This window comes from Scomber scombrus, chromosome 8 (assembly GCF_963691925.1).
Source record: "Scomber scombrus chromosome 8, fScoSco1.1, whole genome shotgun sequence".
NCBI lineage: Eukaryota > Metazoa > Chordata > Actinopteri > Scombriformes > Scombridae > Scomber > Scomber scombrus.
Window position 1 is genome coordinate 16,766,635 of NC_084977.1, and position 26,173 is coordinate 16,792,807.

General features: G+C 40.0%; 2 protein-coding genes across 3 annotated transcripts; one reads left to right on the forward strand and one right to left on the reverse strand.

Moving 5' to 3' along the window:
- Positions 1-463: 463 nt before the first annotated feature.
- ccdc50a (coiled-coil domain containing 50a) lies at positions 464-21,299 on the reverse strand. 2 transcript variants are annotated; one of them, XM_062424311.1, is made up of 12 exons: positions 21,058-21,299; positions 17,770-17,832; positions 15,094-15,223; positions 12,556-12,646; positions 11,782-11,884; positions 6,828-7,712; positions 5,832-5,983; positions 5,153-5,197; positions 4,608-4,751; positions 4,401-4,483; positions 4,189-4,298; positions 464-2,697 (listed from the first exon to the last, which is right to left on the reverse strand). In XM_062424311.1, exons 1-12 carry the CDS (start codon positions 21,110-21,112, stop codon positions 2,678-2,680), a joined length of 1,881 nt encoding a protein of 626 aa, XP_062280295.1. In that variant the 5' UTR covers positions 21,113-21,299; the 3' UTR covers positions 464-2,677. The 2 variants fall into 2 exon arrangements, with proteins under 2 accessions (XP_062280295.1, XP_062280297.1); XM_062424313.1 differs by lacking the exon at positions 6,828-7,712.
- A 3,281-nt stretch (positions 21,300-24,580) lies between these two features.
- On the forward strand, positions 24,581-25,624 carry uts2d (urotensin 2 domain containing). Its single transcript, XM_062424295.1, has 5 exons — positions 24,581-24,680; positions 24,894-24,998; positions 25,092-25,129; positions 25,362-25,452; positions 25,599-25,624. The coding sequence occupies exons 1-5, from the start codon at positions 24,581-24,583 to the stop codon at positions 25,622-25,624; spliced, it is 360 nt and encodes a 119-aa protein (XP_062280279.1).
- The last annotated feature ends 549 nt before the right edge of the window (positions 25,625-26,173 follow it).

Sequence of the window (26,173 nt, forward strand, 5' to 3'; positions counted from 1 at the left end):
GGTAACAAGGTGAATGACACATTATTCAAGACCAATATGACACACACTATAGAGTTTCAGCTAATGCAAATGTATTTTTTGTCAGTTTTTCTTTGCAGATTTTCTCCAGCCAGGTTTCAACAGGAGTACAGAGCTCAAGATGAAACATATGTTCCTGGATGCTGTGGGCAGTTTCTGCCCATCTGTGGAAGCTTATAACCTGTGCTGCAGGTAAATGTGTCATCTTTGTGGTTAGGTGACAATGTCGGTTCAGTGTGGTATTATAAAAGACACTTAAAGAACCACACAAGCATTTTTTAAACAGCATTTGAGGACTACACCTCTGTTGTAATTGTATGATGGCACTCCAATGCGATGAGTAGCATCTAGTGTTTCAGTAGCCTAACTACAGCCTCATGAATGAGTCATAAACACCAGAAATGCTGATAGTTTATTACATTTTGAGATGCAATAGGTAAAAGCAACTTAATTAATTTTATTTAAAAAAAAAAAAAAAAAAAAAAAAAAGTTCTGTTACAGCATGTTTCAACACAGATGTGTTGATTTATGATTGGTTGATTGCATACAAGCCCCAGATTAAAGAAAATTTAAAATCTAACACTCAATGTTTGATGTCTACGGCACACGACTCCAAAGGAATGTCTGATGCACAACATCCACAAATACACAATAAAAGACACATCCTGATCAGATCCATTTTCTGTTAGTTTTCCTGTAATTGTCAACATGTCCACATGGTGGTGCTCTCACAAAAGAATAAATTAGAAGTCCCACCTTGGTGGGTGTGGCAGGTCTGCTACAACCACCACAGCTTTAAACTCCTCCTATTTTCAAATCCCTGAAAAAAAATTCAACATATGGCACATATCCCGTTCTGTCAACAGCTACTAGCACATATTGTAAATTCAATAACACCTGCATGTCCTCAGCAATACAAACATCTCACACTTGGGGAAAACTAAAATTTGCTTTAGAATTTCAGTGACATTTATTACAATGTGAGGACTTGGAAGTAGCAATGTGGCCAGTCAGTAAACCCAAGAGCTTCAATGTGCTCTTAGATTATTCACTGCACACTATCCTTATTCAATATGAACAGAAAATTACAAATTATGAAGCAGTAAAAACACTACAATAGGTCCCTTTGAGCACTAACATGTACTTTGTCACTTTTTTCGAGTGGATCCATTGAATTTCTCTCCTTCCAGATGCACTTCTATTGTGGGAGTGTTTTCTTTTTCTGAAGGCAGGAAGTGAAGTCTGCCTTTGAGTTTGAGACAATGAGAGGAGGACTGGAAGTGACAGCAGGAAAGCTTAGGAGAATAAAAACTGAGAAAACAATGTGAGGAAAATATTGTATAAAAATAATATAAGGCTCCCTTTCTAAACAAAGATAACTAGTGGGACACAAGGTGCAGGGGACTGTACAGAATATTGTATTTTCCACATGATTTGGTAACACGAGTAAAAGAAATACAGAAAATATATTTACATTTAAATTAAAAAAGAGCAAATATTCAATCACACAATGTATGTGCTGTTAGCACAAGCACGACTTCAGGATGGACACAGACAAGCAATGTACATGCATTTCATTTTGGTACTTTCATGGGCTTAGCACAAAATGGCTACCAGTTTTGGTTTGTAAATAAGCTGATATGAAAATGTATCAGAAATGTGATATATTGTACAGCAGTATATTAACTAGCACATATTTTACTCAAAGAGAAGATTATTGGCTTTTTGTGGCTTTAGCCCTTTGTGATAAAGAGGGAGCCGGATAATTTGATATTGAGTTGAAATGCATGTACATAGTTAGACACTTTCAGTAAGCATGCACATAGAAACAGTGAGTCATACACAGAGTATCATCCTTCCAATTTCATGTTAAGGGCAATGGAGTTAAAAAGTGCTCCCCTCAAGCAGAAGCCTAAAGCCAGTTTAAAAGGTCCCTTTATCATCACACTGTGGCAAACATGTCAAAGCCAAAACTACCAGCATCTTGATGAAGGCTCATTTATGTTTTTTTGTGAATACAGCAACAGAGACGTACCCCTCCAGAGTCATGTGGCACATGAGAAGGGCCTGTGCAGCCTCGTTGCACAGCATGACGGGAAAAGAAAACTGCATCACGGGTGTACAAAGCAGCTGCCATGTTGGTATCTAAGACACTGTAGCAGCCATGTTGGACCAAACAGGCACATCCCATGAAGAGAGAGAGAGAGAGAGAGAGTCATGAGGGATTTGAGATTGCATGGTTATATCCAGCGGAGGCCTTGAGCCCTTGTGATGGGACGAACATCAGCACATGATGACCACAGCGAGAGAGGAGCCGCTTCCTCTATTTCAACAGCTTTGAAGAAGAACTGAGGGAGGTAATGTCACAAGGCTGCTGTTTTGGCTTGTCTTGATCTCGAGTCAGTTAAAAGAAATAATGATAATCACAATTTACAAATTAAAAAAAGGAAAAGATGAGTGAGGTTCCAGCACTCACAGACAACTTTGGAGGGCATTTAAAAAATACAATTTAAAAAAAAAAAAAATCCAATCGCCAACTCATTAGCTTGTCCCAAGGCTTTTGGTCAACAGAGTGTGAATGGTCGAAAACAAAAAAGATAAATAAAAGAGGGGACACAAGAGGACTGACAGCACGTCTGGACATGGTTGAGAGCCTGAGTCACCGCTTGTAATAGGCACCTGGAAAAGATGGAAGACACAGAAATCCATCAAGAGTTTGATACATAAGTATTTGCATTTGTACTTCACTCTTCAGAGATCACCCTCTCTTCTTTTCTGGCTGCTTTCTGCTTCTCATGCTTACTCTTCTAGTTATGTGAAACAAGGACAGTTTATACTTAAAATAAATGACCAATCATGAACCACAATACATACTCACTAATATTCCACTATTATTCTGAATATGAAAGATGAATGATACGAGGTATATATCAATATTTGTGTTTTAGGAGCATTTTTTGAAAATGTATACAGCACATTTGGGAAAAGTGTCTCAGTTGGGTTTTTTACTGCAATTTGCAGTCAACTCTGGGTGTTGTAAACAGACAAACAGGCCAAAAGTTTTTCAAGAACTTTAAACACTTTGATAGACTTGGATATCAAACAGGTTTTAGGACTTTCTCATGAAGCTGCTTTAGCAAATCAGGCAGGAAGGCTGTGTTCACATGGTCAAACAAGTCCTCCACTGGTGGAAAACTTGAAAAAAAAAAAAATCCATTTTGATTGAAGTACACATATTAAAAAAAAAAATCCATTTTCATTAGCCATGTAAATAGCTTAGTAGGAATATTGTCATTTTTGAAATAAGGGAAAAGAGAGTATTTTGTGCTTGTCACTGTCTCAGGTTCAGTCAGGAAAACATGGGTGCATGTCCTTACCGATCTCTGTCCCCCATCATCTCCTGTCATCTCTCTTTTGTCAACTCATAAAAAAAGGGAAGATGATGTACTTAAAATACTAAAAAACTAAACAATAAACAAAATCACTGATGGTCTTTTTGTAAGAAGGGCCACATGATTCTGGGTGTTTAAATTGCAAATGGCATAGCTTACATTAACTAAATATAAATATTTAGATAAGCTACATGCAAATTGAAGCAGTGGAATGTACATGATCTTATCTACACTGATACACTATAGGAGTGGTGTGTGAGCTGAGGACGTGTTTTAGGCTAAAAAATAAACCCACAGCTGGTATATGGACTAGGGGTGTATCACAGTTTCACACTACGATACCACCATTAAACTTTTCTGAAGAACTACCATTAGTGCTACAACATAGTAAAATGTCTTCACATTATGATTGTGGTGTGAAGTCATTCTAATCAAACTGAAAAACACTGAAAAGGGAACTAATCTTTATTGCTGTATTCTGCAGTACTAGTACTAAAACACAACAAACAGAAGCAGGCTGGTGGTTTAAACTTTAAGACTTTTAACTGAAAATGACATTAAATGAGGCTCTCTTTCTGTTTCTCTTGGATTCTTTGTAAGTTGGGATTTGTTCAGAGTGTTTCTAGCTGTGAAATAACCAAGAAAATGTTGCACACTGTCCAGCTGTGCTGTGGTCACGGTGGCTTTTGAAAAACTGCAATAATCACAGTAAAGAATGTTTCACCACAGTATAGAGTACAAACAGCGTAACGGCACATCTCTAACATGGATATCGTACCTTTGTAAGCAGCCTCAGGTCTGGTGGGAGCACGAGGGGGAATCGGATGGTCTGGGTGGCCGTAGCCAGCGTTCACATTCTCATAGTCATGTGTGCGAGGCTGAGGAGGCCTGAGACAGTAAAGGCGACAGACAGAAGAAGAAGAAAAAACAGAATGAGTTTCTAGAGTTTGACTGACTAGAAACAGTCAGTCTTTTTATTTTTTTTTTTACCTGGCAGGCTTGTTGTGGTTCCTCTGCCTCTGGTGTTCATAATCCTCTCGTGTTCGGGGCCGGACAACATCCTCCGAACTCGGCTAGAAACCAACAAATATATACTTTTATGAAAAAATTAAAAAAGAGTAGCCTGCAAAAATAATTTGCCCCACAAAGCACAACTTTAAGAAATAGGTCAAATGAGTATGGTTATAGAAAGATTACCCTGTAGTCTCCCTCTGGTCGCCTCCTTTCCATTGCCATCCTGTCCATAGCCAACCTCTCCCTCTCTCGTTCCTTCTCTTTTTCGTGCTCTCGGTTCTTCCTGTACTCCTTTTTCTCTTGCTCCATCAGCAGTCGAGCGATTTCCTGCCAGAGCGAGATATCAGACACATCCACAATCACAGAGAGACCTCCATATCCTTCAAGATGTGATGTGTGGGCGACACATCAACAGCATTTCAGGTCAATACACATTTTTATACTGCATTTCAACTGTCACCTTTATTTCTATTCAAGGATAAAAAAGGTTTTCTGCCAACACCCTGTTCGCAGACACATTTTAAAAAGGGAATTTGAAGAACTATAACGCCACAATATTGGATCATTTCTTCTTAAATAATCTCGGGCCAGGAAGAGGCAAGTTCAGACATGGTTTTATATATTCAGAGTTATATGACAATGAAGCTGATTGAATTGGCTGAGCTTGGGAAATGAAAGGATATAAAAAAAGAACATTTTTTAAGAACATTTTCCAGACACCCACTCACCTCATCCTGCGCCACTTGGGCTGCACGCACATGGCTCTTACTCGCCTGAAACCAAAAACAGTTAAAAAAAGTCACATTTTTTTTCACTATGTGGAACACTTGAGTTCCATAACACAACAAGACAAATGACTCCGACTGTCTGACACTAAACGTTTTCAGTATGTTTTTTCTTAACACACTTAAAGCATAGATGGAAACTTTTTCAGTGTTTCCTTCATTATTATCTCCAAATATTACAGCAGGCACGGAAGAGCTTTGAGGCATCTCCGTGTTGCAGTTCTGATGTTTATAAAAGCATGCCAAAGTGAAAGTGGACACATAATATAAATCAGCATTTAAACCAAAAGGTGCTTACACATTTCTATTTCTTTTTTTGCCCAAAAACCTCATTCCATATTTAAACCATACCAAAGCAAGTTGTTTGATGAAATTATTTTGTACTTTTTAAGTTTAAGTGCTTGAGGTCAGTCTTTATTATCATTATTTATTAACATTATTATTATTATTATTGTCTGCAATAATATAACGAACAGTAAAAAGTTCTGGTATCTCTCAGCATAATCTGGCAGAGGGAGAGTTTTCTCTTTTTGGTTATCTGGTAATGTTTACATTTTTTAACCTAACAGTTCACATTTTATATGCTCAGATAAATAAAACAATTTCTGTTTTTTTTCCTCACCTTCATTTCCTCCTCCTGCATTCTCCTGGCCACTTCCATGTCCTTCAGCTCCTGGTCACGGAGATCCAGCTTAGTCAGCCCCTTGGTGGCCTCGCTGAGTCCATACTCAGTTTCTTTTATTACTGCTCCACTCCCTTTGTGCACAATTCGACCTGCAGGTGTCACCACATTATATTAACTACAGATTAGGGCTGCAGATAATGGTAATTTTAAAGTCTTCAAGATTTCAGACAATTGGGAATAATTACAATCCAAGCCCATGGCCACGTCCGATCAACAGTCGCAAACCAATCAATTTACAATTTACATGATATATAACAGATAATCAGCAAATCAGCCTCTCATTTGAGAGGCTGGAGCCATAATTTCTTTTTGGCATTAGATAAATTAATAAAATAATCATATAATTTTTTGTCAATTGATCGATTAATCTTCCAATCATTTTAGCACTAGAGTAGATAGAACTGCAGCTGGATTAAAGCTACAAGGCAACATGAAAGGGCTGCAGTGCATGTCCACTGGTGTTAAACACTTTAATCTGTTTAAGCCTTTGACAGCTTTGAGAAAATACAGGACAGTGGAATCACACCCAGCTCAGCAGCCCTGAAGCCCTTTGTGAATGTGCCGAGTTTGACCTCACCTATAGAGCTATTCTACTAGAAAATCACAGCAAACATTTCAGTCTCAGTGTAATAATTCTCCGCTCGATACAATAACACAGGAAACAACGCAAAAATGAGCCACAGCAACACCCCACAGCACAACAGAAACAAATCTAATCATTTCAAGCATCAAAGTCGAAATCACGTCAAATCATCTGAAATTACTGTGAAATCGCAGTAGTCCTAATGAGAACAGAGAAAATGAGCGTCTTTATTAGTCATTGCAATGTTAGATCAACCCGCCACCTGAGATTGCCACAGTGGAAAAGAGCTCCAGCACACCAAACAAACACCCCCGCAGAGCCCAGAGGGGGGGGGGGGCTCAGCGTGGTACCTGTCTCTCCATCGGGGTGAGTATGACTGCGTTCCCTGCTGGGACCCTCCCCCTGCCTAGGGTCCCAGAAGTCTCTGGTGTGCCCTCTCCCTTCGTTGCTCCTGTACTCGTCAAAGACTTCTTCGGGATTGGAGTGGACACGCTGCCGACCCCTGGCCCTCCTCTCCCTCTCATCATCATCCTCCTCCCAGGACGCCCTGCCCTCCCTCGGGACACGCTCTGAGACGTCCTCATCGAGTCGTCTCTCCCTGCTCCTGGTTCTCACTTGTTCATCTCTCTGTCTCTGCCTGTCTCTTACTCTGTGTCTGTCCCCACTCTGTCCTCTATCTCTGGATCTTTCCCTGTCTCTTCCTCCCGCTCTCGCCCCCCTCAGGTCCTGCTCCCTGTCCCTCCTTTGGTTTTTTCCCATTTGTCTTTCCAGTTCCAGGTCCCTGCCCCTGTGTCTGTCCTTCTCTCTGACCCATTCCTTGTCTCTCTGTTCTGGGTACTGTGGCAGAGGTGGTCTGACTGGTCTTTCTTTCATCCTCACCACTCTCTCTGTGTTGTCACCCTGTGGGCCCCTGGCTCTGCCAGTCTCTGTGGGTTCATAATTTGGGTACCTGTCCCCATGCTTGCCTCTAGAGGGCAGTAGGTGTTCTGGGTATGGATCTGCATGCCTGCTCCGCCCTCCCTCTGCCACAAGGTAGTGCTCAGGATATCTGGAGTGGCTGTGGGGTGCTGCCGGGTCCTGTTTTGGGTACCTGCTTCTTTTTGGCTCAGTTGAGCTGTAATCTGGGGAGTAATCACGGTGTGAGCTCACTGGGGCATACACATCATATCGGCCCGGGGAATTAGTACTAGATTTGTGACGGGTATGTTTGTCCAAGTCACGTGGCTTTCTTGCAGCTGAGATGAAGGAGAAGAGGATGGGAGGAGGGCAACGTTGAGAATGATGATGGTTGATGAGAGCATGGAGATGTGAGAAATAACAAAGAGGAATGATATGAGCTGAGAAGGTTAGTTAGCACTGTGTTAGTCATAGCACCTGTGAGGAGAGTGATGGTGAAAAGACAGTGTTTCCCCTTTTCAGTAGTGGTGCTGTTGTGTGTGCGCAGAGCCCACGTTGCCAGGAACAGCAGTGAAACAACATAGAAGTGCTTTAGAATGGTTCCAGAGAGGTTTATTCATGTTCATCGAGCCATGTGTGTGATGAATTACAGGAGCTTTTGACACCAGAAGGACTCTAGAGGCCTAGATAGTTGTAATAAGGGTAGAAACTTTTATATCATTTGACTAAAAATTCTGCATTTTCAAATAATTTTGAACCTTGCAATATTTTTTTTTTTTTACAGTACATTCAGACACTGACAACAAGAAAAGTGAAACAAACATGTTCACTGATTAAGTAAACACTATCTCCTAAGGTAATTCTAATTAAGAACATTACTGCAATTGATTTATATTTTAAATATAACTAAATATTATTTCTAGAACAGCAACAGTAATGCTTACAACAGCAATATCTCACTGGAAACAAAATGTCAATAAACTAAATTATATTTCTGACATGAAAATACTGAATGAGATATAGAAAAAAATCAAGACACAGACTAGTCAATAAGTCATTCATCCAGTCCTCCAGTCTCCTCCCTCCTCTCCTGATAGAGTGGATGGGGGATGCCGTCTAAGCCAGTAGCTAAATTAACAAGAATTTAGCAATTTTTTGAAGTTATGGTAAGCAATTTAGGTACAAAATTATTTCAGGAGCATTTGTGTTGTTTGTTGAAATTCAGCAATCAATAAATCCAACAATAAAAAGAGAAAGAAAAAAAGTCTGGTTTCTGTTGCTGTCACAGGCCTCTAAGAAGTCTGTCCAACTATTTACATTGGCCCATATGAAATCAATGGATGACTGATCCGTCTGCCTACCAGTGCATACTCTGCCCCTGAACTCTATGTATAGACAGCTTTTCATTTTAGTTTGTAACTAACAATTTGTTGTTATTAGCCTAACCAGTGCACTGTTGTTGTGGAAAAACATGAGCGGAAAGCTGAGCCCTGACCTCGGTCAAAAACTGACACAGGAAGCAGAGAAGAGGACAGCGAGCAGAAGCTGCAACAATGATACCAACTCCCATTGGCTCATTTCTAGCTTAAGAAAAGTGTGTGTGGTTTGTATTTAAAGTGAATATTATGTGAAACGATGTTGAGCATACAGGGGAAAACACAGAGACAGGCTACATATAGTCATGTAGAGTGGATGAGCATTACTTGCAACCATGTTGGTCAAAATGTACAGAGATGTGGTTATTAACTTAAGAATAATAAATAGTGTGAGAGTCAGTGGAGAAACATGTTTGGAGGTAAAATGAATGATGGTAACAGAAATGCAGAATTATCCTAAACATTAATGCAATGCATTAAGACTTAAGACTTTTTGATTGTGATGTAGTCAACAACAAAATATGCTTTAACATCCATGAATATCTTGTGTGTTGTTTGATGGACACAGCTGAAAATCAGTATACAGCACACATCATTGCAAACTCACAAATACCACATCATAACCAGAGATCAAAAGGGGAAAAAAGTGAGACTTCAGAACATGTTGATCTCTAAAAAACACCATCCTGCTGTGAGTTTCCTGTGTGACTGACAAAAGTTTGAATGAAAACAAAAAGGAGTGCGCAGCAGAGGCCTGAAGTGTCTGTACTATGAGTCAGCTCAAAGGAATTCCAGGTACCCAACCTGCTGTTTAACGTCTGATTAAAACAACTTTGACCACCAGAGACTGATACCTGCTATGTGCTCTAAAGCAGGTAGTGTTTACTCTCTTCTGTCCCATTTTGAATACCACTTTCAATCTCCCTTTTTTCCCTGTCATGTATTTGTCAAGTTGAAACAGGTACTGCCCCCATGATGGTTTGTGTGCAACTGTGATCCAGCAGATTAAGACGGTGTGCCATTGCTGCGAGCTGAGGCCAATTACACGCCCTGGGAAAAAGCAACATATCACATCACAGACATGGGATGGATACTGAAACCGAGTATAAAACGGGCCCTGGGGCGTAATTATTAAAGACTGTAGTATTGATAAGCTGTTACGTTATTGATTCTTTTATCTGTGCTTTTTAACATTGAGTGATTACCCCTTTTCAAGTCACCTCACTACTTGGAAAAGCTGTCTAACTCACTAATGTACAGTCCTATATTGAGTCCCTGATTTATTTTGAATTGCCACAAGGGGGAGCCCACATCTCTCTAGTAAAGGAGGTTCACGATCTGCCCTATTTGTGATGTAATAAAAATGTGTTTCAAGCTAAAACAGTCCAACTGCTTAGCTTGATTTGCCACGTAGCTATCTTAAAATCTGGCAAATTTTTATAAACTGAGTTGCTAACTGAGACAAACCAGCGGTACCTGTATAACATCCCTCACAACAGTTACACAATGTCATTCCCTTACAGTGATACAGTATGCACTTTTATCACACTGCCACAGTTGTACACACACACACACACACACACACACACACACACACACACACACACACACACACACACACACACACACACACACACACACACACACACACACACACACACACACACACACACACACACACACACACACACACACACACACACACACACACACACACACACACACACACACACACACACACACATACACACACACACACACACCACAGGTGAGTGGTTACTTAACGTGCAAGGCTGTACAACAAACAGAATGAGTCTGGCAATGGGACAAAATATTCTAGTATAAAGAGAGCAGGGCAGAATGGCAAAGTCAGCAAGGACGTTACTTCATCCTGACCACCAGTCATGAAGTGACATCTTTAGAAAAGGTGAAGCGGCAGACACGACAGGACAGGTAGACTGACAGCCGACTCCAACTGATCAGTCCTGATTGTCAACAAAGAGGACAGCGTCTGTCTACACAGAGGCTTCAAACCACAGCCTCTCAGTTTCCTCTATCCTGTTGTGCATCTCATGTTTATATTACACATTCACCCACAAAGCACAAGAAGTGGAATAAGTTAAAATGTCAGTATCCCAAACATTGTAAGCAGTAAAATAAGGACCGTGGCAGTGGAGGTTAAGTGGAAGTGTGGTGTCTTTGGTGAATATATGTCAATCACCAAGAGCTGGAAATTAAAAAAACAAAAGGTGTTTCTGCTCTATTATAATGAACTGAACCAGGGTTTCTTCTCTGCTCACTGTCAAGGAATGACATAAGTGTGAATGTCAAACTCTGAATAGAACACAGTTTAAGGATTTAGGTAGGAAACCTGGGAGTCAATCTGCCAGATTAGATTCAGCAGGCTGAGACAGCTGGAGGGGGAAAAAAAGAGCTGAACTTTTACGAGTCAGGAGGGAACAATAAAAAGGAGCACTGTGAAATATATTTCTCCTCTATACTCAAACTCACATCTGTGGCTCGAGCACTATAACTGCATTCAGACTGAGCCACGGCTCTTTTAGATAACATTTCAGCAGCAGTCGCATTTCTCACATTGAAAATCCGAGATCCCCTTTTCCCACATTCACCCTGAGTTTCAGATATCTAGCACATTCATGTTGTAGCTTTAAACTGGAGCACTGTTAAACCCATTTACAGCGGTGTTTGCTCTTGAATGAAAACTAAATGACAAAGTATTTCCCTGTACGAACATGCAAGCCTCCCTTCAAGGTTCATTATGTGCTTATAAATGCATTCCAAAATCTTAGCCTCGAGTCAGCAACAATCTGCAGTGCTGTGCAGCATCAAAAGCACACCCTCACATATCCAGAGCTGGAAAAAAAGAGATATTTTCTCCCATGTCGTCACACACATACACAAGCTCACACAGGTAGAGAAACGCACACACGTACAAATGCAGACATTCAGACTGCATGCACGCATACACACAAGCAGTCACATTAACATGAGCCAGTGGTGCTCCGCTCACCTCCATGATCCTCAAAGTACTCCTCCTCAAAGTTTGCTTCCAGATGTTTCTGTCTCTTCCTTTCCTCTTTCATCTCCTTCTCCTGCAGCTTGCGGGCTATGGCCTACAAACAGACAAGGCTAAGTAAACATGTAGTCCCACAGGAATTTTATTTATTTTTTTTTTTTTTTAAACAGCTTAACAGCTTGGTCTGATTTGTAATAAATATGTCACTATGTTTGTAGTTGCACTTTCTTATTTTGGCAGTTAGTGCAGTTTTAAAACATGTGAGGCTACAGTGCTGAGATGCAACGTTCCCTGATGTTTCAGCAAAATCCAACCAGTAAACAAGTGTTGTGCTCTAGTCAGGCATTTTTCATATGGAGCACAAGAGCCATGACTCCCTAAGGTTTGAATCAGAATAATGATTTCAATTAAAATAATTAAACAGAAGCCATATATGCTACCTGGGAATGTAAAAAACTACTACATCAATAACATCCGCAAAAATATTCTTGAATGTACTGTAACATCAGCTCTTTGCACAAATTATAAACAAAGATTAAGACTTTCAAGATATTAACAATACAGGCCAGGTCACTATGAGGCGAGATGATGACAAGGTGATTACTCAGCTGGAATAACCCAACCATCACAGTACATCGATACTAGCAGTCAAGTCATTGACGGTCGGATGTAACCAACATTGTGTTTGAATAGGCGCAAGTGTTTAAGCGTACGTGTGTGTGTGCTTGTGTGTGTGCGTGTGTGTGTGCGTGTGTGTACATTTCCTACCGCATCCTTCTCTTCTTGCTGCCGCTGCTGTTCTGCCTGTCGGACCAGTTGTTCCTGAATTTCCTGGGCTATCTCAACATCTTGACGCTCACTGAAGTTTCCATGTTTTCATGTGTGTCCAAGTGGATATGGGGAGGGGGTTGAAGAACATTAAAAGATTAATAACAGATATACACACCTGGGAATGGCTTCACAGTCAGGAGCCAATCTCTAATAAACAATGGTTAATTGGTCATTTTTGAATCATACAAATAAGGAAGCTGATGATCCAAAATTATATAATGTTTCTTAGCATGAAGGTATGTGTAGATACATTATGCACAGTCACACATTTGAAATTCTTCTGTTGTGAAGAAAAGTATATATTGGCAAATCATAAACAGTAAACAGGCTTTAAATTTCAGATTTATATATATTCTGATGCTTCTTTCAAGTCTGTCTTAAAACAGTCAGGTGCCCATATAAACACTGAAAGAAGTTTTCCTTGCTGTAATCATTCCTCCTGTTCATACTCACTATTTTTAAAAACATAGATTTCCACACCCAACAAACAATTAAAATAGTCATGTTACACGAAACAGAGCAGTGAACATACCTCACTTATTGTGGTGATGTTCTTGACAACTTTTTTTGGCTCCCTCAAATATTTAAGCAACATGCATTTGACAGAAAACACCATCTGCCTAGAGGGCTGGTATGCAACAATCATCTCTCTTTGTGTGGAGATATATGAGTAATGCTGCACTGTAAGCAGGAAAAACACTAACAGCTTAACTAACCTGGCCTTCTCCTGTGCTTGACCCTAGCAGCCGACTGCTCAGGAGGACTTAAGCTGGCAAGTAAACAGACTATAACGCCTTCATCAGTACATACTGATGTAGCATTCCCCTGTGTGTGTTTGTGTTTAAATGTCAGTGTGGGTGTGCATGAGGTGGTATTGGCAAGTGCACAGTGGATAGCAGTGTGAGCTCCCAGCATAACGAGCAGCACTGGCCTGTGAGCATCGATGGTGGAGCATCTGGCCTCGCCTCAGGGGTGCAATCCCACTACTGGGGCTTTGTGTGTGTGTGTGTGTGTGTGTGTGTGTGTGTGTGTGTGTGTGTGTGTGTGTGTGTGTGTGTGTGTGTGTGTGTGTGTGTGTGTGTGTGTGTGTGTGTGTGTGTGTGTGTGTGTGTGTGTGTGTGTGTGTGTGTGCATGAAACAGTGAGCTCACTGAGCTGTGAGTCAGCAAATGTAATTTAATAAAAAATTGCAGAGCAGAGAGAGAGACTTAACTCCAAGTGCTTTTCTGCAGGTTTCTGTTGCAGGCCCTGATCTGGACTGAGGCAGAGGCAACAGAACACTTGGCTATGTTTAGAAGATGTCACTGAGGCTGTATTTATGTTTCTGGATTAGACTGCTGGATGTGCCGATGGAGCAGACAGACACCTCTAAAATTTTAATTATCTGCCTGGGCTACAGAGCTACCACATGGAGACCACGAGGACTGAATTCGGGCTGCAACATTATTTCAAATTGAAGACTTCCTATGTCTCTTTAAAAAAAATTTTTTTTTCAAAAGATGGACAAATTTTGTATTTTGTGATCCACCAAAGCCAAATGTGGAGACAATGACTTTGAAGGTATAATGAACATGACTGCGTGATCATCTCCTCCTCAGTAACGAGAAAACATTTGCATTTCAGACCTGACTAGCAAAGCAATTTCCACACACAGAAAGAACGTAAACATACTTACTTCTGGTAATTAGAGCAGTAATGATAAGATTCTTCACCAACTATTTTTCATTTATGAGGGAAAAAAATTATTTGGTTCCAGATTCTTAAATGTGAATGTTCTGGTTTCTTTGGTCTGTGATTGTAGACTGAATATCTTTGGGTTACAAACTGTTTGTTGGGAAAATGCATTTTCATTTTATGTTACGTCTTGAGCTTTGGGAAACAAGATTTTTCAACATTTGTTTTATTTATTTTTTGATAAACAACTAATTAAATTAACAACAGATTACTCAATAGTTAACATAATCGTGTTGCAGTCATACTAGTACAGAATGCAAGACATGATGTGCAAATACTAATGAAAGGGTTAAACCTACAGTGAACACTGAATCAATTTAGGGGCATCTATGACCTGACTGCTGGATGACATCCCTGGAAATGGTTTTGGGAGTAATTACCCTCAATTACACTAATCAGAAACATATGATGTCCACTCAAGAAAAGTATACAAAACCATTTATTACTGATCTGAAGATTTGTCTTCATTTTCAAGGGGGTATACTCAATCTCATGTAATTTATCTTTCATGTATGCAATGACCTGATCCAGTTAATTATATTTTACGTATTACCAAAAAATCAGGCAGCCATAATAGATTCAATTTGATCAAAAATCCTCTCTTTTTCTTATAAGTAGCCTGTTTTGGTCCAACAACTCTTGTGTTTGTGGTTGTATTTTCTCTCCCAGTATGGCTTTGCTTTGATACAGTCAAGACATATAGATAAAAAGGTAAGTGTGTCAGTGTGTGAGAGACACCCACATTTCACCAAACTGCTTCTTGGTCTGGACATTGGCTATCTTATCCTCCTCCTCCTGCAGCTTCTTGGCCACCTGCAGGTCCTGCTGCACCAGACGGCTCTTATGGACGTTGGATGCCAAGTGGCTTTCAACTATGGACACAAACACATAACGCTGTTCTTTAAACTGTGTACAAACAAACCAGGAGGTCAGCTGCCTAGACCGCACTACTGATGAAGAACTACAGTAGCTGAATGATGAAGGTTATTTACAGATCCACACTTCCTAGATGTTTTTCTCTGTGAGGAGCACAATTGTTGTTTAGTCTGTGGAGAACAAGATAAACGTTGAGGACGCAGACTGTTCTGTCTCTGGTGATAAACAGAAAACGCTCTTAGTCGCTGAGAAATGAGGGTTTGCAGCTGAGGTGCCGTTCCAAGGTTGTGTGATGGCACGTTGTGGGCCATAACAGATGATAAATCCTGCCTGCTGACGCACTCGCAGCACTTGGTAAGCATGGACAGCATCACTCACTCACTCAGCTCTGTTTCACGTGGCTATCGATCAGGTTCCAGCTTTCATGTGAAAAGGACCAAATTACATCTGGCAATTTACCCGTGAGAGGCTCCATAAAGTTTCTGCTTTCTGGCTGGTGGGATGAAATGAGGAAACTGTGAGTCACAGCTGTGGCAAAGGAGTTGACATTGATCCTTTTTTTTCTGGATGACACTGATCAATTGTCAAAGTTTATAACACCTTATAAAAAATATTTGAAGGCAAAACTGATGTCACAACCCAAGATAAAAGGCTATCATTTATCCACTGCCACGTTTTCCAACAGAAAAATCTCTGCCGGCAGCAAATCAACCGAGATGGGACACAGTGACATTCGTTCATTCAACAAATCTTGAAGAGGTCTCACGTCATTCAGAAAAAGGGGGATAAGGGCGAGGAAGCTAGACAAGCCACGTCTCAAGCATGTCACGGAGGAGCTGTACACTGGAGTATTATTTAGTTTGAAATAGAGAGAATACATTCCAGAAACAAAGACACCGAGTGCTGACACAGTTTCAGAGAAATGTTTTCCAGGCAACAATTGGATGCTTCAGTGTTTTGCACGCTCAACAATTTGAATGGAAATCAAAGCCAGTTGTAACTACATATTAACTTTAGGTGAATGTGCTAAAAAGCCCCCTTTGCAATGGCCATCTGTTGATTTGAGCCAGGAAAGAAAAAGAAAAGGGGCACTGCAAATTTAGAGGACTGCCAGGCTACGTCCACCAGCATTCTCCACTTTCACCTCCAGGGTTAAAGGTGACACAAATGGTTTTGTAGCTCAAACTAGATCAGTTAGTGTGGCAATAAATGGAGATGAGCCTTGGTCATGGATCACTAAGGCCCTAAAAGGGTTAATGACCAGGACGGGCCAGCCAAAACCAAATTAATCCTGGCTAAAATGGAACCTAATCTGCACTTAGGGTGTGGCTGAATGACATCTGGCCTTTTTTCTTGCAGGGTTTGTTGAGTAATGCAGAATTTAAAAGGCGCTATATTTATGGAAACACGGAAAAACAAACTATTGTCCAGTCGAGAGAAGTGACAGCAGTTATCAGTTCCTACTATACAAAAAATCACCAAAGAAATCTGAGCGATAAGCAACTAATTTCCTACGCCGTTTATAAACAGTAGCCTTTTTCTGTTGGTTCCTGCCATTCCTCTATGAACGGGTGCAGGTGAAGGATATGAGAGGAGGTGTGGTGGCCATTAGCCATCTGCAGTTTTTCATTTGTGTTTGATGAAAGGAAGGCCTTGTTATGTCTGGGTCTGTGTTTGTCAGCGCCCCTTGGCAGAAAAATCCTTTCAACTTAGTTTGATTGGAGAGGGCTAAAATAACTGAGAAGATCAAAGATTAAAAAAAAAAGAATACATAAAACCAATAATCATCAGGGAAATTCCACAGTTTGTACAGTTATTGAAAAAAATAAATCAGCAGCTGGGGAACATACCTTCTATAGCGAGTCTCTAAAGTACATTTTCACATCATGAGATAAAGATGCTGGTTAATTACTCACATATGAGCAAACATAAAAGCAGCTAATCTGTTGAGGCACGCAGCCGCAGGGACAAACACGCAGCTAACAGAAACAGACATGTCAAGATACACAATAGAAGAGTTTGGGAATGTGCACTTGCACCTCACATGAACACAAAATTATCTTTATAGGTGCACAAACAGTGAGAAGACAGCAGTGTCTATCAGAGTGCTACATTTAAAAGCTCTTGCTAAGCTGACTGTGCTGTCTGTCTAACTTCTACCCACAATCTGGGAGCTGGGGTGTCTCTATGCTACAACTCTAAAAAAATCTTTCACAGTTTGTCCTTTTTCAGAGTAAGAATAAGGTGACCCAGGAATGCAGCAAGACAGCGTAACAGACAGTCCGATGCAGAAAACATTATAACAATGAATGACTTAAACACAAACCGATCTGTATGAACTTACTGAATACATTGAATTCACAACCCATTCACGGCAGCTTTTATCTGACTGACCACAGGTCGGTGATTTGATCAGAAATGTTAAAAACAGAAAAAGAGAAATGCCCATATACCCTGTCAGAAAAAGTTGCTTATCTCTAAATGTTAAATCAGAGAACTGGTGGGAACAAAACAAAATAATGGCGCATCTGTAGTTTCTTACTTTCTTGTTCTTGGAGGTTGTAGGCCAGACTGTGGTCCTCCAGCACAGCAAAGTCTCGGCATACTAAATAAGAAAAACACAGACAGAAATTGAAAACATATTGAGAAAGATTTGCACAAAAAATTCAAGTTCAAAATGAGTTTTGACTAGTTGAAGGTTGTTGACTTGGACGCTAAATCTGTGCAGCTGATACATGACACAGTTGAGATGGGGTGTTCAACATCCAGCCCATAAACAGGAAATCTGTTTTTAAAAATGACACAAATCAAGCACAGGAGGCTAAGTTTGCTGGGTTAACGTGAACAAACAAGCAGATTTTAAAAAGTTGTTGTCAAGGCAACCTTTTGTGAACTAATTTTGTGTTCAGCTGGTCTCTATACGATTCTTCCATAATTATCAGCATATTCATTTTAAAAAGTGATATGTGGATTTGCCTTGTGAGCTTAATGACGTGTATACAGAACATGATACTAGACATTTAAAACAGATTGTATATCCACACTTTTAGATTAAACACTGAGCCAGGCAGCGTTTGCCAGTATAATAAAGAATTTGACCATCTGACGAGCGGTTTGTGGTTAAGTTATTTTCTGTCAGCAGAGACATGAAGTGAAACTGTGTATGAGGAAGTACAGTTCACCCTCCGACTAAAAAAAGCCTTATTTTTAGAACCGAGTTAACAACTGAGCTTTTTTTAAAGAAGGTACTTTGAGGTGAGAGGGGCCTTAAGAAGTGAGCAGTTTTCTTACTACTAACAAGCTGCCAGTTAAAATCCCTAAATTGGCTGATAAAATGTGATGAGCAGGCGAGAGCAATGTATAAAAGGCTTACCACCAAAAAAAACTATTTGTGTGTTTATCCACAAGGCGCAGTGGAGTAGAGTTTTTAAATGGCACCAACCTCTCTTCCCAGCTCTGAGCGGGAGGGTTAAACCCGCCAATATCTTTACTACGGTACAGAAAAACTTTCCATTTTAAGGTTTCAGTATTGGTGACACTGTTGTGAACATTAATTCTGGGGAAAAAGCTGTAGGAGGGGAGATTTCCTCATAAACATCCGACAGAATGCCCACATATCCATCTGATCTGTTTAGAAATGAAACAGTTAAGATTGTCTCCATTTGATTTGAGTCTTCAAATGCTGACTGTTTCCAGTTCGGGAAACTGTAGAAACAGATGACATTTCAGATATTTCTCACAGACTTGGCTATTCATGGATTATATCATAGGATGTATGTATGTAACTAATAGCATCTGCTTCATGACGTTCTGTCAACATGAATTTAACTCTCATCTGTTTAGCACACATGTTGAAATCCTACAAGAAAAGTTTCTTCAGTAAACTGCAAAGCATCAAATATAGAAGAATAAAATTAAGCCATGATTTCATCCTGCAAGAAGCCTTGCAGCACTCTGCTGTTGGCAGTCAATCTATTCACCCCATAAAGACCATATTTAACTTTAAATTTCACTCTACCTTCTATTGTTTTCTGTACCCTACTGAGGATATATTCAAATAAATCATATATATTCAGCCATATGAAACCTTTCTTTGACACTAATCAATGTTTAATGCTCTCCTCACAGAGCCGAGCCACACTCAATAACCTCACACTGCCAGGCTCAGAGCCATCATCTGCTCTCAAAAAGATTACTTCATCCACATAAAAAATTAATAACCAGCAAAAGACTATGACTGCAGTTATGTGTTAGTGTGCATTAGACAGACACAGCTATGACCAAATAAATAATTTGCTGTCATGTTATTGACTGGCACAAATTCATCTGGGGCTCAAATATAGCGCTGGTGACTGGTGGACGTAGATAGGGATGGGGATGATGGTTGGGATAAACAGATGCTGTGAAGAGCAAGGGCGAGACCTCCACAAACCCCCCCACGGCCTCAAACCACTATGGGATTTGATTAACACTGACCATTTCCAACCATATGCTTAATCTTCTTATCCAAGAAACCTGAGATTTACTCTGGCTGATACACAGTAGCTGCATACAATAGCAGTTTTAACTAATTTAAGGTTTTTTGTTTCCGTTTCTTTCTATAGCGTTAGAAAGTTTTTACTTGTTCGATTAGATTTAGTCTTCACAGCAAGCAGAACAGAAGGAAATTACAGCTGCAAGTTATGGTTTTTCACACCATCATTCAAAATCTCAGGGATGGAAACAAAAATCAGCTTAACATGGCACACTGCACAAAGACCAAAAGACTCACCACTGGCCAATAAAGAGGCGCTGAAGCAGCTGCCTGTGTAAAGTCACCACTGTGCTTTAAGTGCAGAGGGAAAAGGCTAAATGCAAGCTCAGTTCACCTGTGAGCTTCAGTAGCAGCAGCCAGCTCACAACATTTGCTATTTTCTTATCACACCAGGGATGAAATTTAAACTTTTCCAGCAGCCTTCTCATTCAATATCCTTCTGCTGACTAGCCGAGCCGGGTAAATGCATGTTCTTTCGCTCTCTGACCAGAATAACAAACACCCTGCTGAGCAGCTGCTTCACACCAGCACCACCAACAGCATCACCCCATCCAAGACCAGTTTCAGTATGAACAGCCCCTCTCAGCACCTGTTTTTCACATTCACATCTTTGCAACAAGGCGGACCAGCAGGAGCCAAAGTTTTTGGTGTGCATTAAAGTTACATGGGGAGGGGGTGCATTTATAAAACAAGCTCTTTCCTTGATGGTCATAATTTTAAAGAAAATTCTTCAAAAGTTACATCAGAGGTTATGGTCTCATTGAATAAGTCAGATGGGAAACTCAAAAGGTAAAAGGAGGCCAGCAAAACAATAATCAAACACCTCTGTGTGATCAGCATTGAAACTCGCAAGTCACCTGACTCCTGTTGCACTGAATTTATCCACACTGGTGTTGTGTCACATTGTGTGTACCCACAAAAATGTGTTCCCACATCCCACAAACCATGTCAACACAATAGGAACAATGTGTGGCGAGAACAATATGTGAAGATAGGACCAATGTGCCAGCTGTGTGTTGCTATCTCGCTAAGCTAATGTTTGTGCTTGTAACCTGGGTGTTTTTATATTAGTATACAGCCGCTGTGCCCTGTGTACCGTGACTATAAGGAGTTTTATCAGTGTTGTCTCCAGCCTTTAAGACAACCGTGCTAGCATCTCTTAGCAAGCTGTGCTAAACCCCATCACAACCAAACATCTGCGTTCAACATGAGTTAACCTCGCTACTGTCACATAATAGCTACACATGCTACACAGCTAGCTTCATTCAGATATAAACATGCTTAGAGAGACATTACCCTCTTTGACTCCAGGTAGTCTTTTCTGGTCGATGCTAATGTTACATTCAGCCATGTTGTCACCGATAATAAGTCAAACAAAACGAAAAAAAGCGTCGACGGTGAATTACACTTCCGCGTTTCTTCCCGAAGGTTAACCACCAGCTTGATTGATCGTCTTCACTCATAAACCCGATTGATGGTTCAGGTGTTTGGACGGCCCTTTTGATTAGTTTCGGTGGCCACAGTACTCTGTCGGTACGTCGCTGCTGTGATTGCCTGCTGTAGTTTAGCGCGTCAGGTTGTCTACGAGAGCCCAGACCACCAAGTTACACACAACTAACACAACATGTCCGGTTAGCCATGTCGAAGTAAAACACTCCCATGGGCCATGCTGGAGGGGGTTTCCTCAGTCACTTTCAGGGACACAAACCACACATTACACCACTTAATTGGGTTAGAGTTGAGCAACTGGGGACAAAAGCCGTGTCCCCCACATGTAAAACGTAAATTCTGGGTCAGTGGTTAAGGTAAAGATAGGTCTCCAGGAAATTAATGTAACTATGTAAAGGGGTGGATTTAGGAGATGACAAGATCCAGGGCTAAATTTAGAGCACCCACAGCCAGGGACTTTTTTTATTTATTTATTTAATTTTACTGCATTGTATGACTACTGTTCTTTATTAGCAATTTTCCAAAAACATTGCACATAGAAATACAATAACAACAATAAGGAGATAGATTTAAAGGAAAACAAAAAATATTGTTCTTTTTTAAAATTTCACCCTGTAACACTACCTTAACTGAAATGTCTTCAGAAATTTCACTCTTAATAACTATTGTTCATAAAAACTGACTAACCAGATTTTATTTTATTTTTAAAGATAGATTCATTCAGGGCTTTTGAGAAAACATTCGGGGCGGCAGCCCCAAAGCCACCCTCTAGCTCTGTCCCTGGTAAATACACCAAAAGTGAATAAGTAAGCCTGTGTGTTTACTTTAGGGGACACATTTCAGTTTAAAACTAGTTAGCTGGTGACAGCTTGTACAATTTGGAACGAACGCTGTGTCCATTTGGAAAAATTAGATTTTTGGTTCAGTAGTTAATGTCAAGGTTATGGTAAGGGTTAGGCAAGTAGTGGTTATGGTTAGGGTGAGTTTCTAGCAAATGAATGTAAGGCGATGTAATGTCCCCAAAAGTAACCTGTGTGTGTGTGTGTGTGTGCACTTCAAGACCTTTGACCCTTGAGGAGGGTGCTGGTTTGTTGCAGATCATTTTGTTGCCTTAAGAAGATAAGTATAAATGGACGGATATCAAAAGTTTTTCTATTTTTAGACAATTTAATGTTGAATGTTATAACTCTATGAATTATTATCATTATTATTATTATTAGTTTTTTGAATTATTATTATTATCATGGTGGTTGATGAGATTTATCTGGGTATTGATGAAACAAAAATACGTATTGTTAGAAAGGATAAAACACACAAAAATATCTGATATTTATTTCTATTTTCCAAAAAAGCATCACATATTCACAAAGCATTTAAAATAACAAACCTGTAAAATAATACATGCAAGGTAAACATTTATTATTATATCTTAAAAAACAAGGACACTCACACCCTTCTGTAAAATCGAGTCATTGTTTCACGTTTCAATTTAATTTTGAAGGTTAAATTTCCATACTTCCGGTATTATTCCCCCTACATGTGGCTGACTTGTCGGGTACAGTGACTGGAGACAGCTGCAGCTACAAGGAGTCTTCACCATGAAGCGGAAAGGAATACACCTCCCAGAGCCAAATCTGTGATCCAGATGATTGTATTGTGTGTAACTGTGTTATTGTATGGGAGATGATATTCATGCAAAGTATAGAGACAGACAAAAGGTAGATGGATTACACATCCTATTAGTGTGAATAAAGAGGACTTAGAGTAGCACAATGGGTTTTCTCTGTACTCTGTTTTTTACTCTCTGTCCCTCTGTTATTTATTCAAATATACACACACGCAGAGGTGTCATGTGATTTGACAGCAGCTGGTATTCTGATGAGATGCAAGTGTAATTGCTCCCTCTAGTGTTGGCCATTTCAACTTGCAGTCATCTAGCAAACATGCCACACATCCTGTTTCCAGTTTTTTGGGTTCTTTTTCTTTTTCTTTTTGTCAATGCAATTCATAAATTATAGTTAATTGTTATTAGCGGTCCATTTACTAGCCATTCAATAAGATCATTAGTAAACGCCCATGGACTGTGTCCATACCTAATGCTGAATTAGTCTGAATGCTTATTTTTCAGTGACATACCATGAGGTCAATGTGACCCGACTTTTCCATTAGTGCTGCAGAAGGTTAGTTGGGAACAAAAACTGGATTGATGACTTTGGCTTTGGCTCACACTTCACAAACTTTTCCTGCATAAATAAAAACTATGAACCAGTTCAAATTGTTTTTGCAAAGTCCATGAACTATATTGTTGTAACATTAAGGGATAGAGTAAGGCCTTGGTGCATTAAAAACAAATAATGTGGCATTTACTTGATATAAATAATAAGAAAATTGTTTCTTGCATTTAATGTGTTAAGTTTCCATTCATGTCTAGTTTGTCCGTATTTGTCACAGATTTGTTTCAGGGGCCCTCATCAATACATTTATTTTTACTTTATATAACTAAGACTCTCAGATGCTCCCGACTTTTTCGTTTTGTTCAAATTTGCTAGTCTCTCTATTCAGTCCCTGAGCCTCTGTACATTCAACCACTGACTGACTAAAGTGATGGATTTGTGAATGGTATTTGGATGTGAGTCAACAGGCTTCTAAGTCTGAAGGGGTGCAAGGCCGCCAGGGGCTTTTATGAGATCCTGACCGGCCAGATTCAGTGAGTGCCAGCCAACTCATTTCCCTACTGCACCAGCACAATGCACGCTCCTCTGGCAAAGGTATGAGATGTGATTTCCTTGATGCACAAAATAGACTACAGTGACTTAGGAGGTGTTGGATAGTGGGCTGGGCTGCAGTGATGGATGCTCCTTCAGCTCCAAAGTCAGCCCTAAGGCCAAGATTGAGGAGCTCATCTCCGTCTATGATGCACTTACAGACTGAATCAATTGACTTCCCCCTCTTTCTCCGGACCAACACACTTCCTATGTTACTATTTAAAGAAGCAATTAATGTAAAAGAAAAAGACTTGCAAGTGCCAAGAACATCTGATTCTGGTTTCTCATAACTAAAGGGCTGATTGATAACTTCCTCTCTCTGTTTGATTTGTCCATGTCAGAGTGATGTAGGGTTACTGGCCTCGCCTACGTCAGATCACCGTATTTCAGTCAGACGCTACATGGTCCCAGTGAAAAGGTGGCCTATTGACGAAGTCCTCGATGACTAGCAATTGATTTAATACACAAAGGGGCTGACTGGCCCCTCCTGCCAGCCCCTGAAGGAATAAATACATTGACAGGATGGACACAAGGCAGTGGATTGCTTGTTTTGCTTGTGGGAAAGCTCATAGTGCAGCATTTGTTTGGGACCATACTTGAGTGCCATGGATAGGGTTACAGTTATGAACTACTGTTTAGGACTCCTGGGTTTGTTACTACTGCAGGGAGTGCTAAATGTGGAGGGAAGGAGCATATTTAACACAGGTAAGTGCATAAAATGGAATCCATTCAGGTCTGCGTACAATGACTTCTTAGGATGCTGCTTGCAACTACACTGCATGCCCTACACTAATGCCACCGCTGGTTTAATTTTAATTTTGCCAAAATGGCAACAGATTAAGAAGCAAAATGGGACAAATGGGACTTAATATTATGTGACTGTTTTGTGATATATGTGGTGTTTTCAAATTTGTACAGGAAACCATGTGTTTAATCCCAAAGAAGACACAGATGCCCAGAGCAAGATTCTAGGGCTGCTGCTACACAAAAGCTTAATTCCTGTTGAAAGGGACGATCCTCTAGGTAAGGTTTAAATTTTAAAAATACTAAAACTAAAATAAGCAATACAAATACCACCTTACTTAGATGTTAACTGTTTTTTTTATATACCTGCAGGTCTTGAGCTGGCTAATAAATTAGCTGAATTAGAGGAGGTAAGGAAAGAAATTGCAGATTAAACAGGGTTTGTGTTTGCATATAAAACAAGATTTGGCATGTGGTTTCTATTTCTCAAAAAATGTTAACCAATTCTCGGTAGGCAAGAGACATCAAATGAGAACCTGTTACATTGCTTTATTAAGTAAAAACCACTGAATAGATGGCGTATTGACACTGAGATGATGGCTGCCTGTCTTAGTGTGTTCAAATTCTGATCTCTGCTTGAAGCTGCAGGCACTGAGGGAGGACCTGGAACTGGAGAGGGAGATCACAGCCAATTTAGCAGAAGGCAAACCCGTAACTCGAAAGAGGGGTGAACGTAAGTTGGATTAATTACCTCTGGATTTATATATATATATGTGTCATACAAACTGAGTTTATTAGTTAGTTATTATCACTATTGCAGTATGAATATTCTGCATGTAAGATGTTATACTACAAGTCTTTGTTTCCTTTCGTTTGCAGCTTGCTTCTGGAAGTACTGTGTGTGAGGAAGATGCAAGAGGACGAGGACCACTGTGAAATCTTGCTGCAAAACCCAACTTAGCCTTAAGAAACACAACACCAGTAATTTAATCACACTGTATTTATTCCAGCAATATAGAGTTGTACCATAATCAATGTCATCAATAAATATTTAATTTCCACTGCACTGAGGTGCTCTCATGAGAGGTCTAAGGACTGCGGCTGTACATCTTTAATCTGTAAATAACCTGCTGCACACTTGAAATACTTGAGGGTCACATATGACAATTGTACTTGACTTCAGAGACATACTATTATCTTACCGGGGACTTTAATTGCCTGCTGCTTGTGTTTATGTCACTCTCTTGTGGCAGAATTGGGCATAATAGTTTTTGTACCACTGCCGACAAACATCACATCTGTCACTGCTTTTAAAAATGCTCTTCATTTTACAAAATGAATAAAATTATAATGTTAATTTGTACTTTTTACAGTGTTTTTTTTCAGTAGATCTTTGGAGAACGTGATTGGAGATGAAAACTAATATTGCACCACTCTCTCAAAAACAGAACATT

What these genes read in the sequence shown, in the direction of transcription:
- ccdc50a (XM_062424311.1), bottom strand. Translation starts at nt 21,112, where the DNA reads ATGGCTGAATGTAACATTAGCATCGACCAGAAAAGACTACCTGGAGTC. An exon ending in ACTACCTGGAGTCAAAGAGG is followed by an intron (nt 17,833 to 21,057) that starts GTAATGTCTCTC and finishes TTTCTTATTTAG; the next exon opens with TATGCCGAGACTTTGCTGTG. An exon ending in GTACTTTGAGGATCATGGAG is followed by an intron (nt 7,713 to 11,781) that starts GTGAGCGGAGCA and finishes CCTTCATCTCAG; the next exon opens with CTGCAAGAAAGCCACGTGAC.
- uts2d (XM_062424295.1), top strand. Translation starts at nt 24,581, where the DNA reads ATGGATAGGGTTACAGTTATGAACTACTGTTTAGGACTCCTGGGTTTG. An exon ending in TGAAAGGGACGATCCTCTAG is followed by an intron (nt 24,999 to 25,091) that starts GTAAGGTTTAAA and finishes ATATACCTGCAG; the next exon opens with GTCTTGAGCTGGCTAATAAA. An exon ending in AACTCGAAAGAGGGGTGAAC is followed by an intron (nt 25,453 to 25,598) that starts GTAAGTTGGATT and finishes TTTCGTTTGCAG; the next exon opens with CTTGCTTCTGGAAGTACTGT.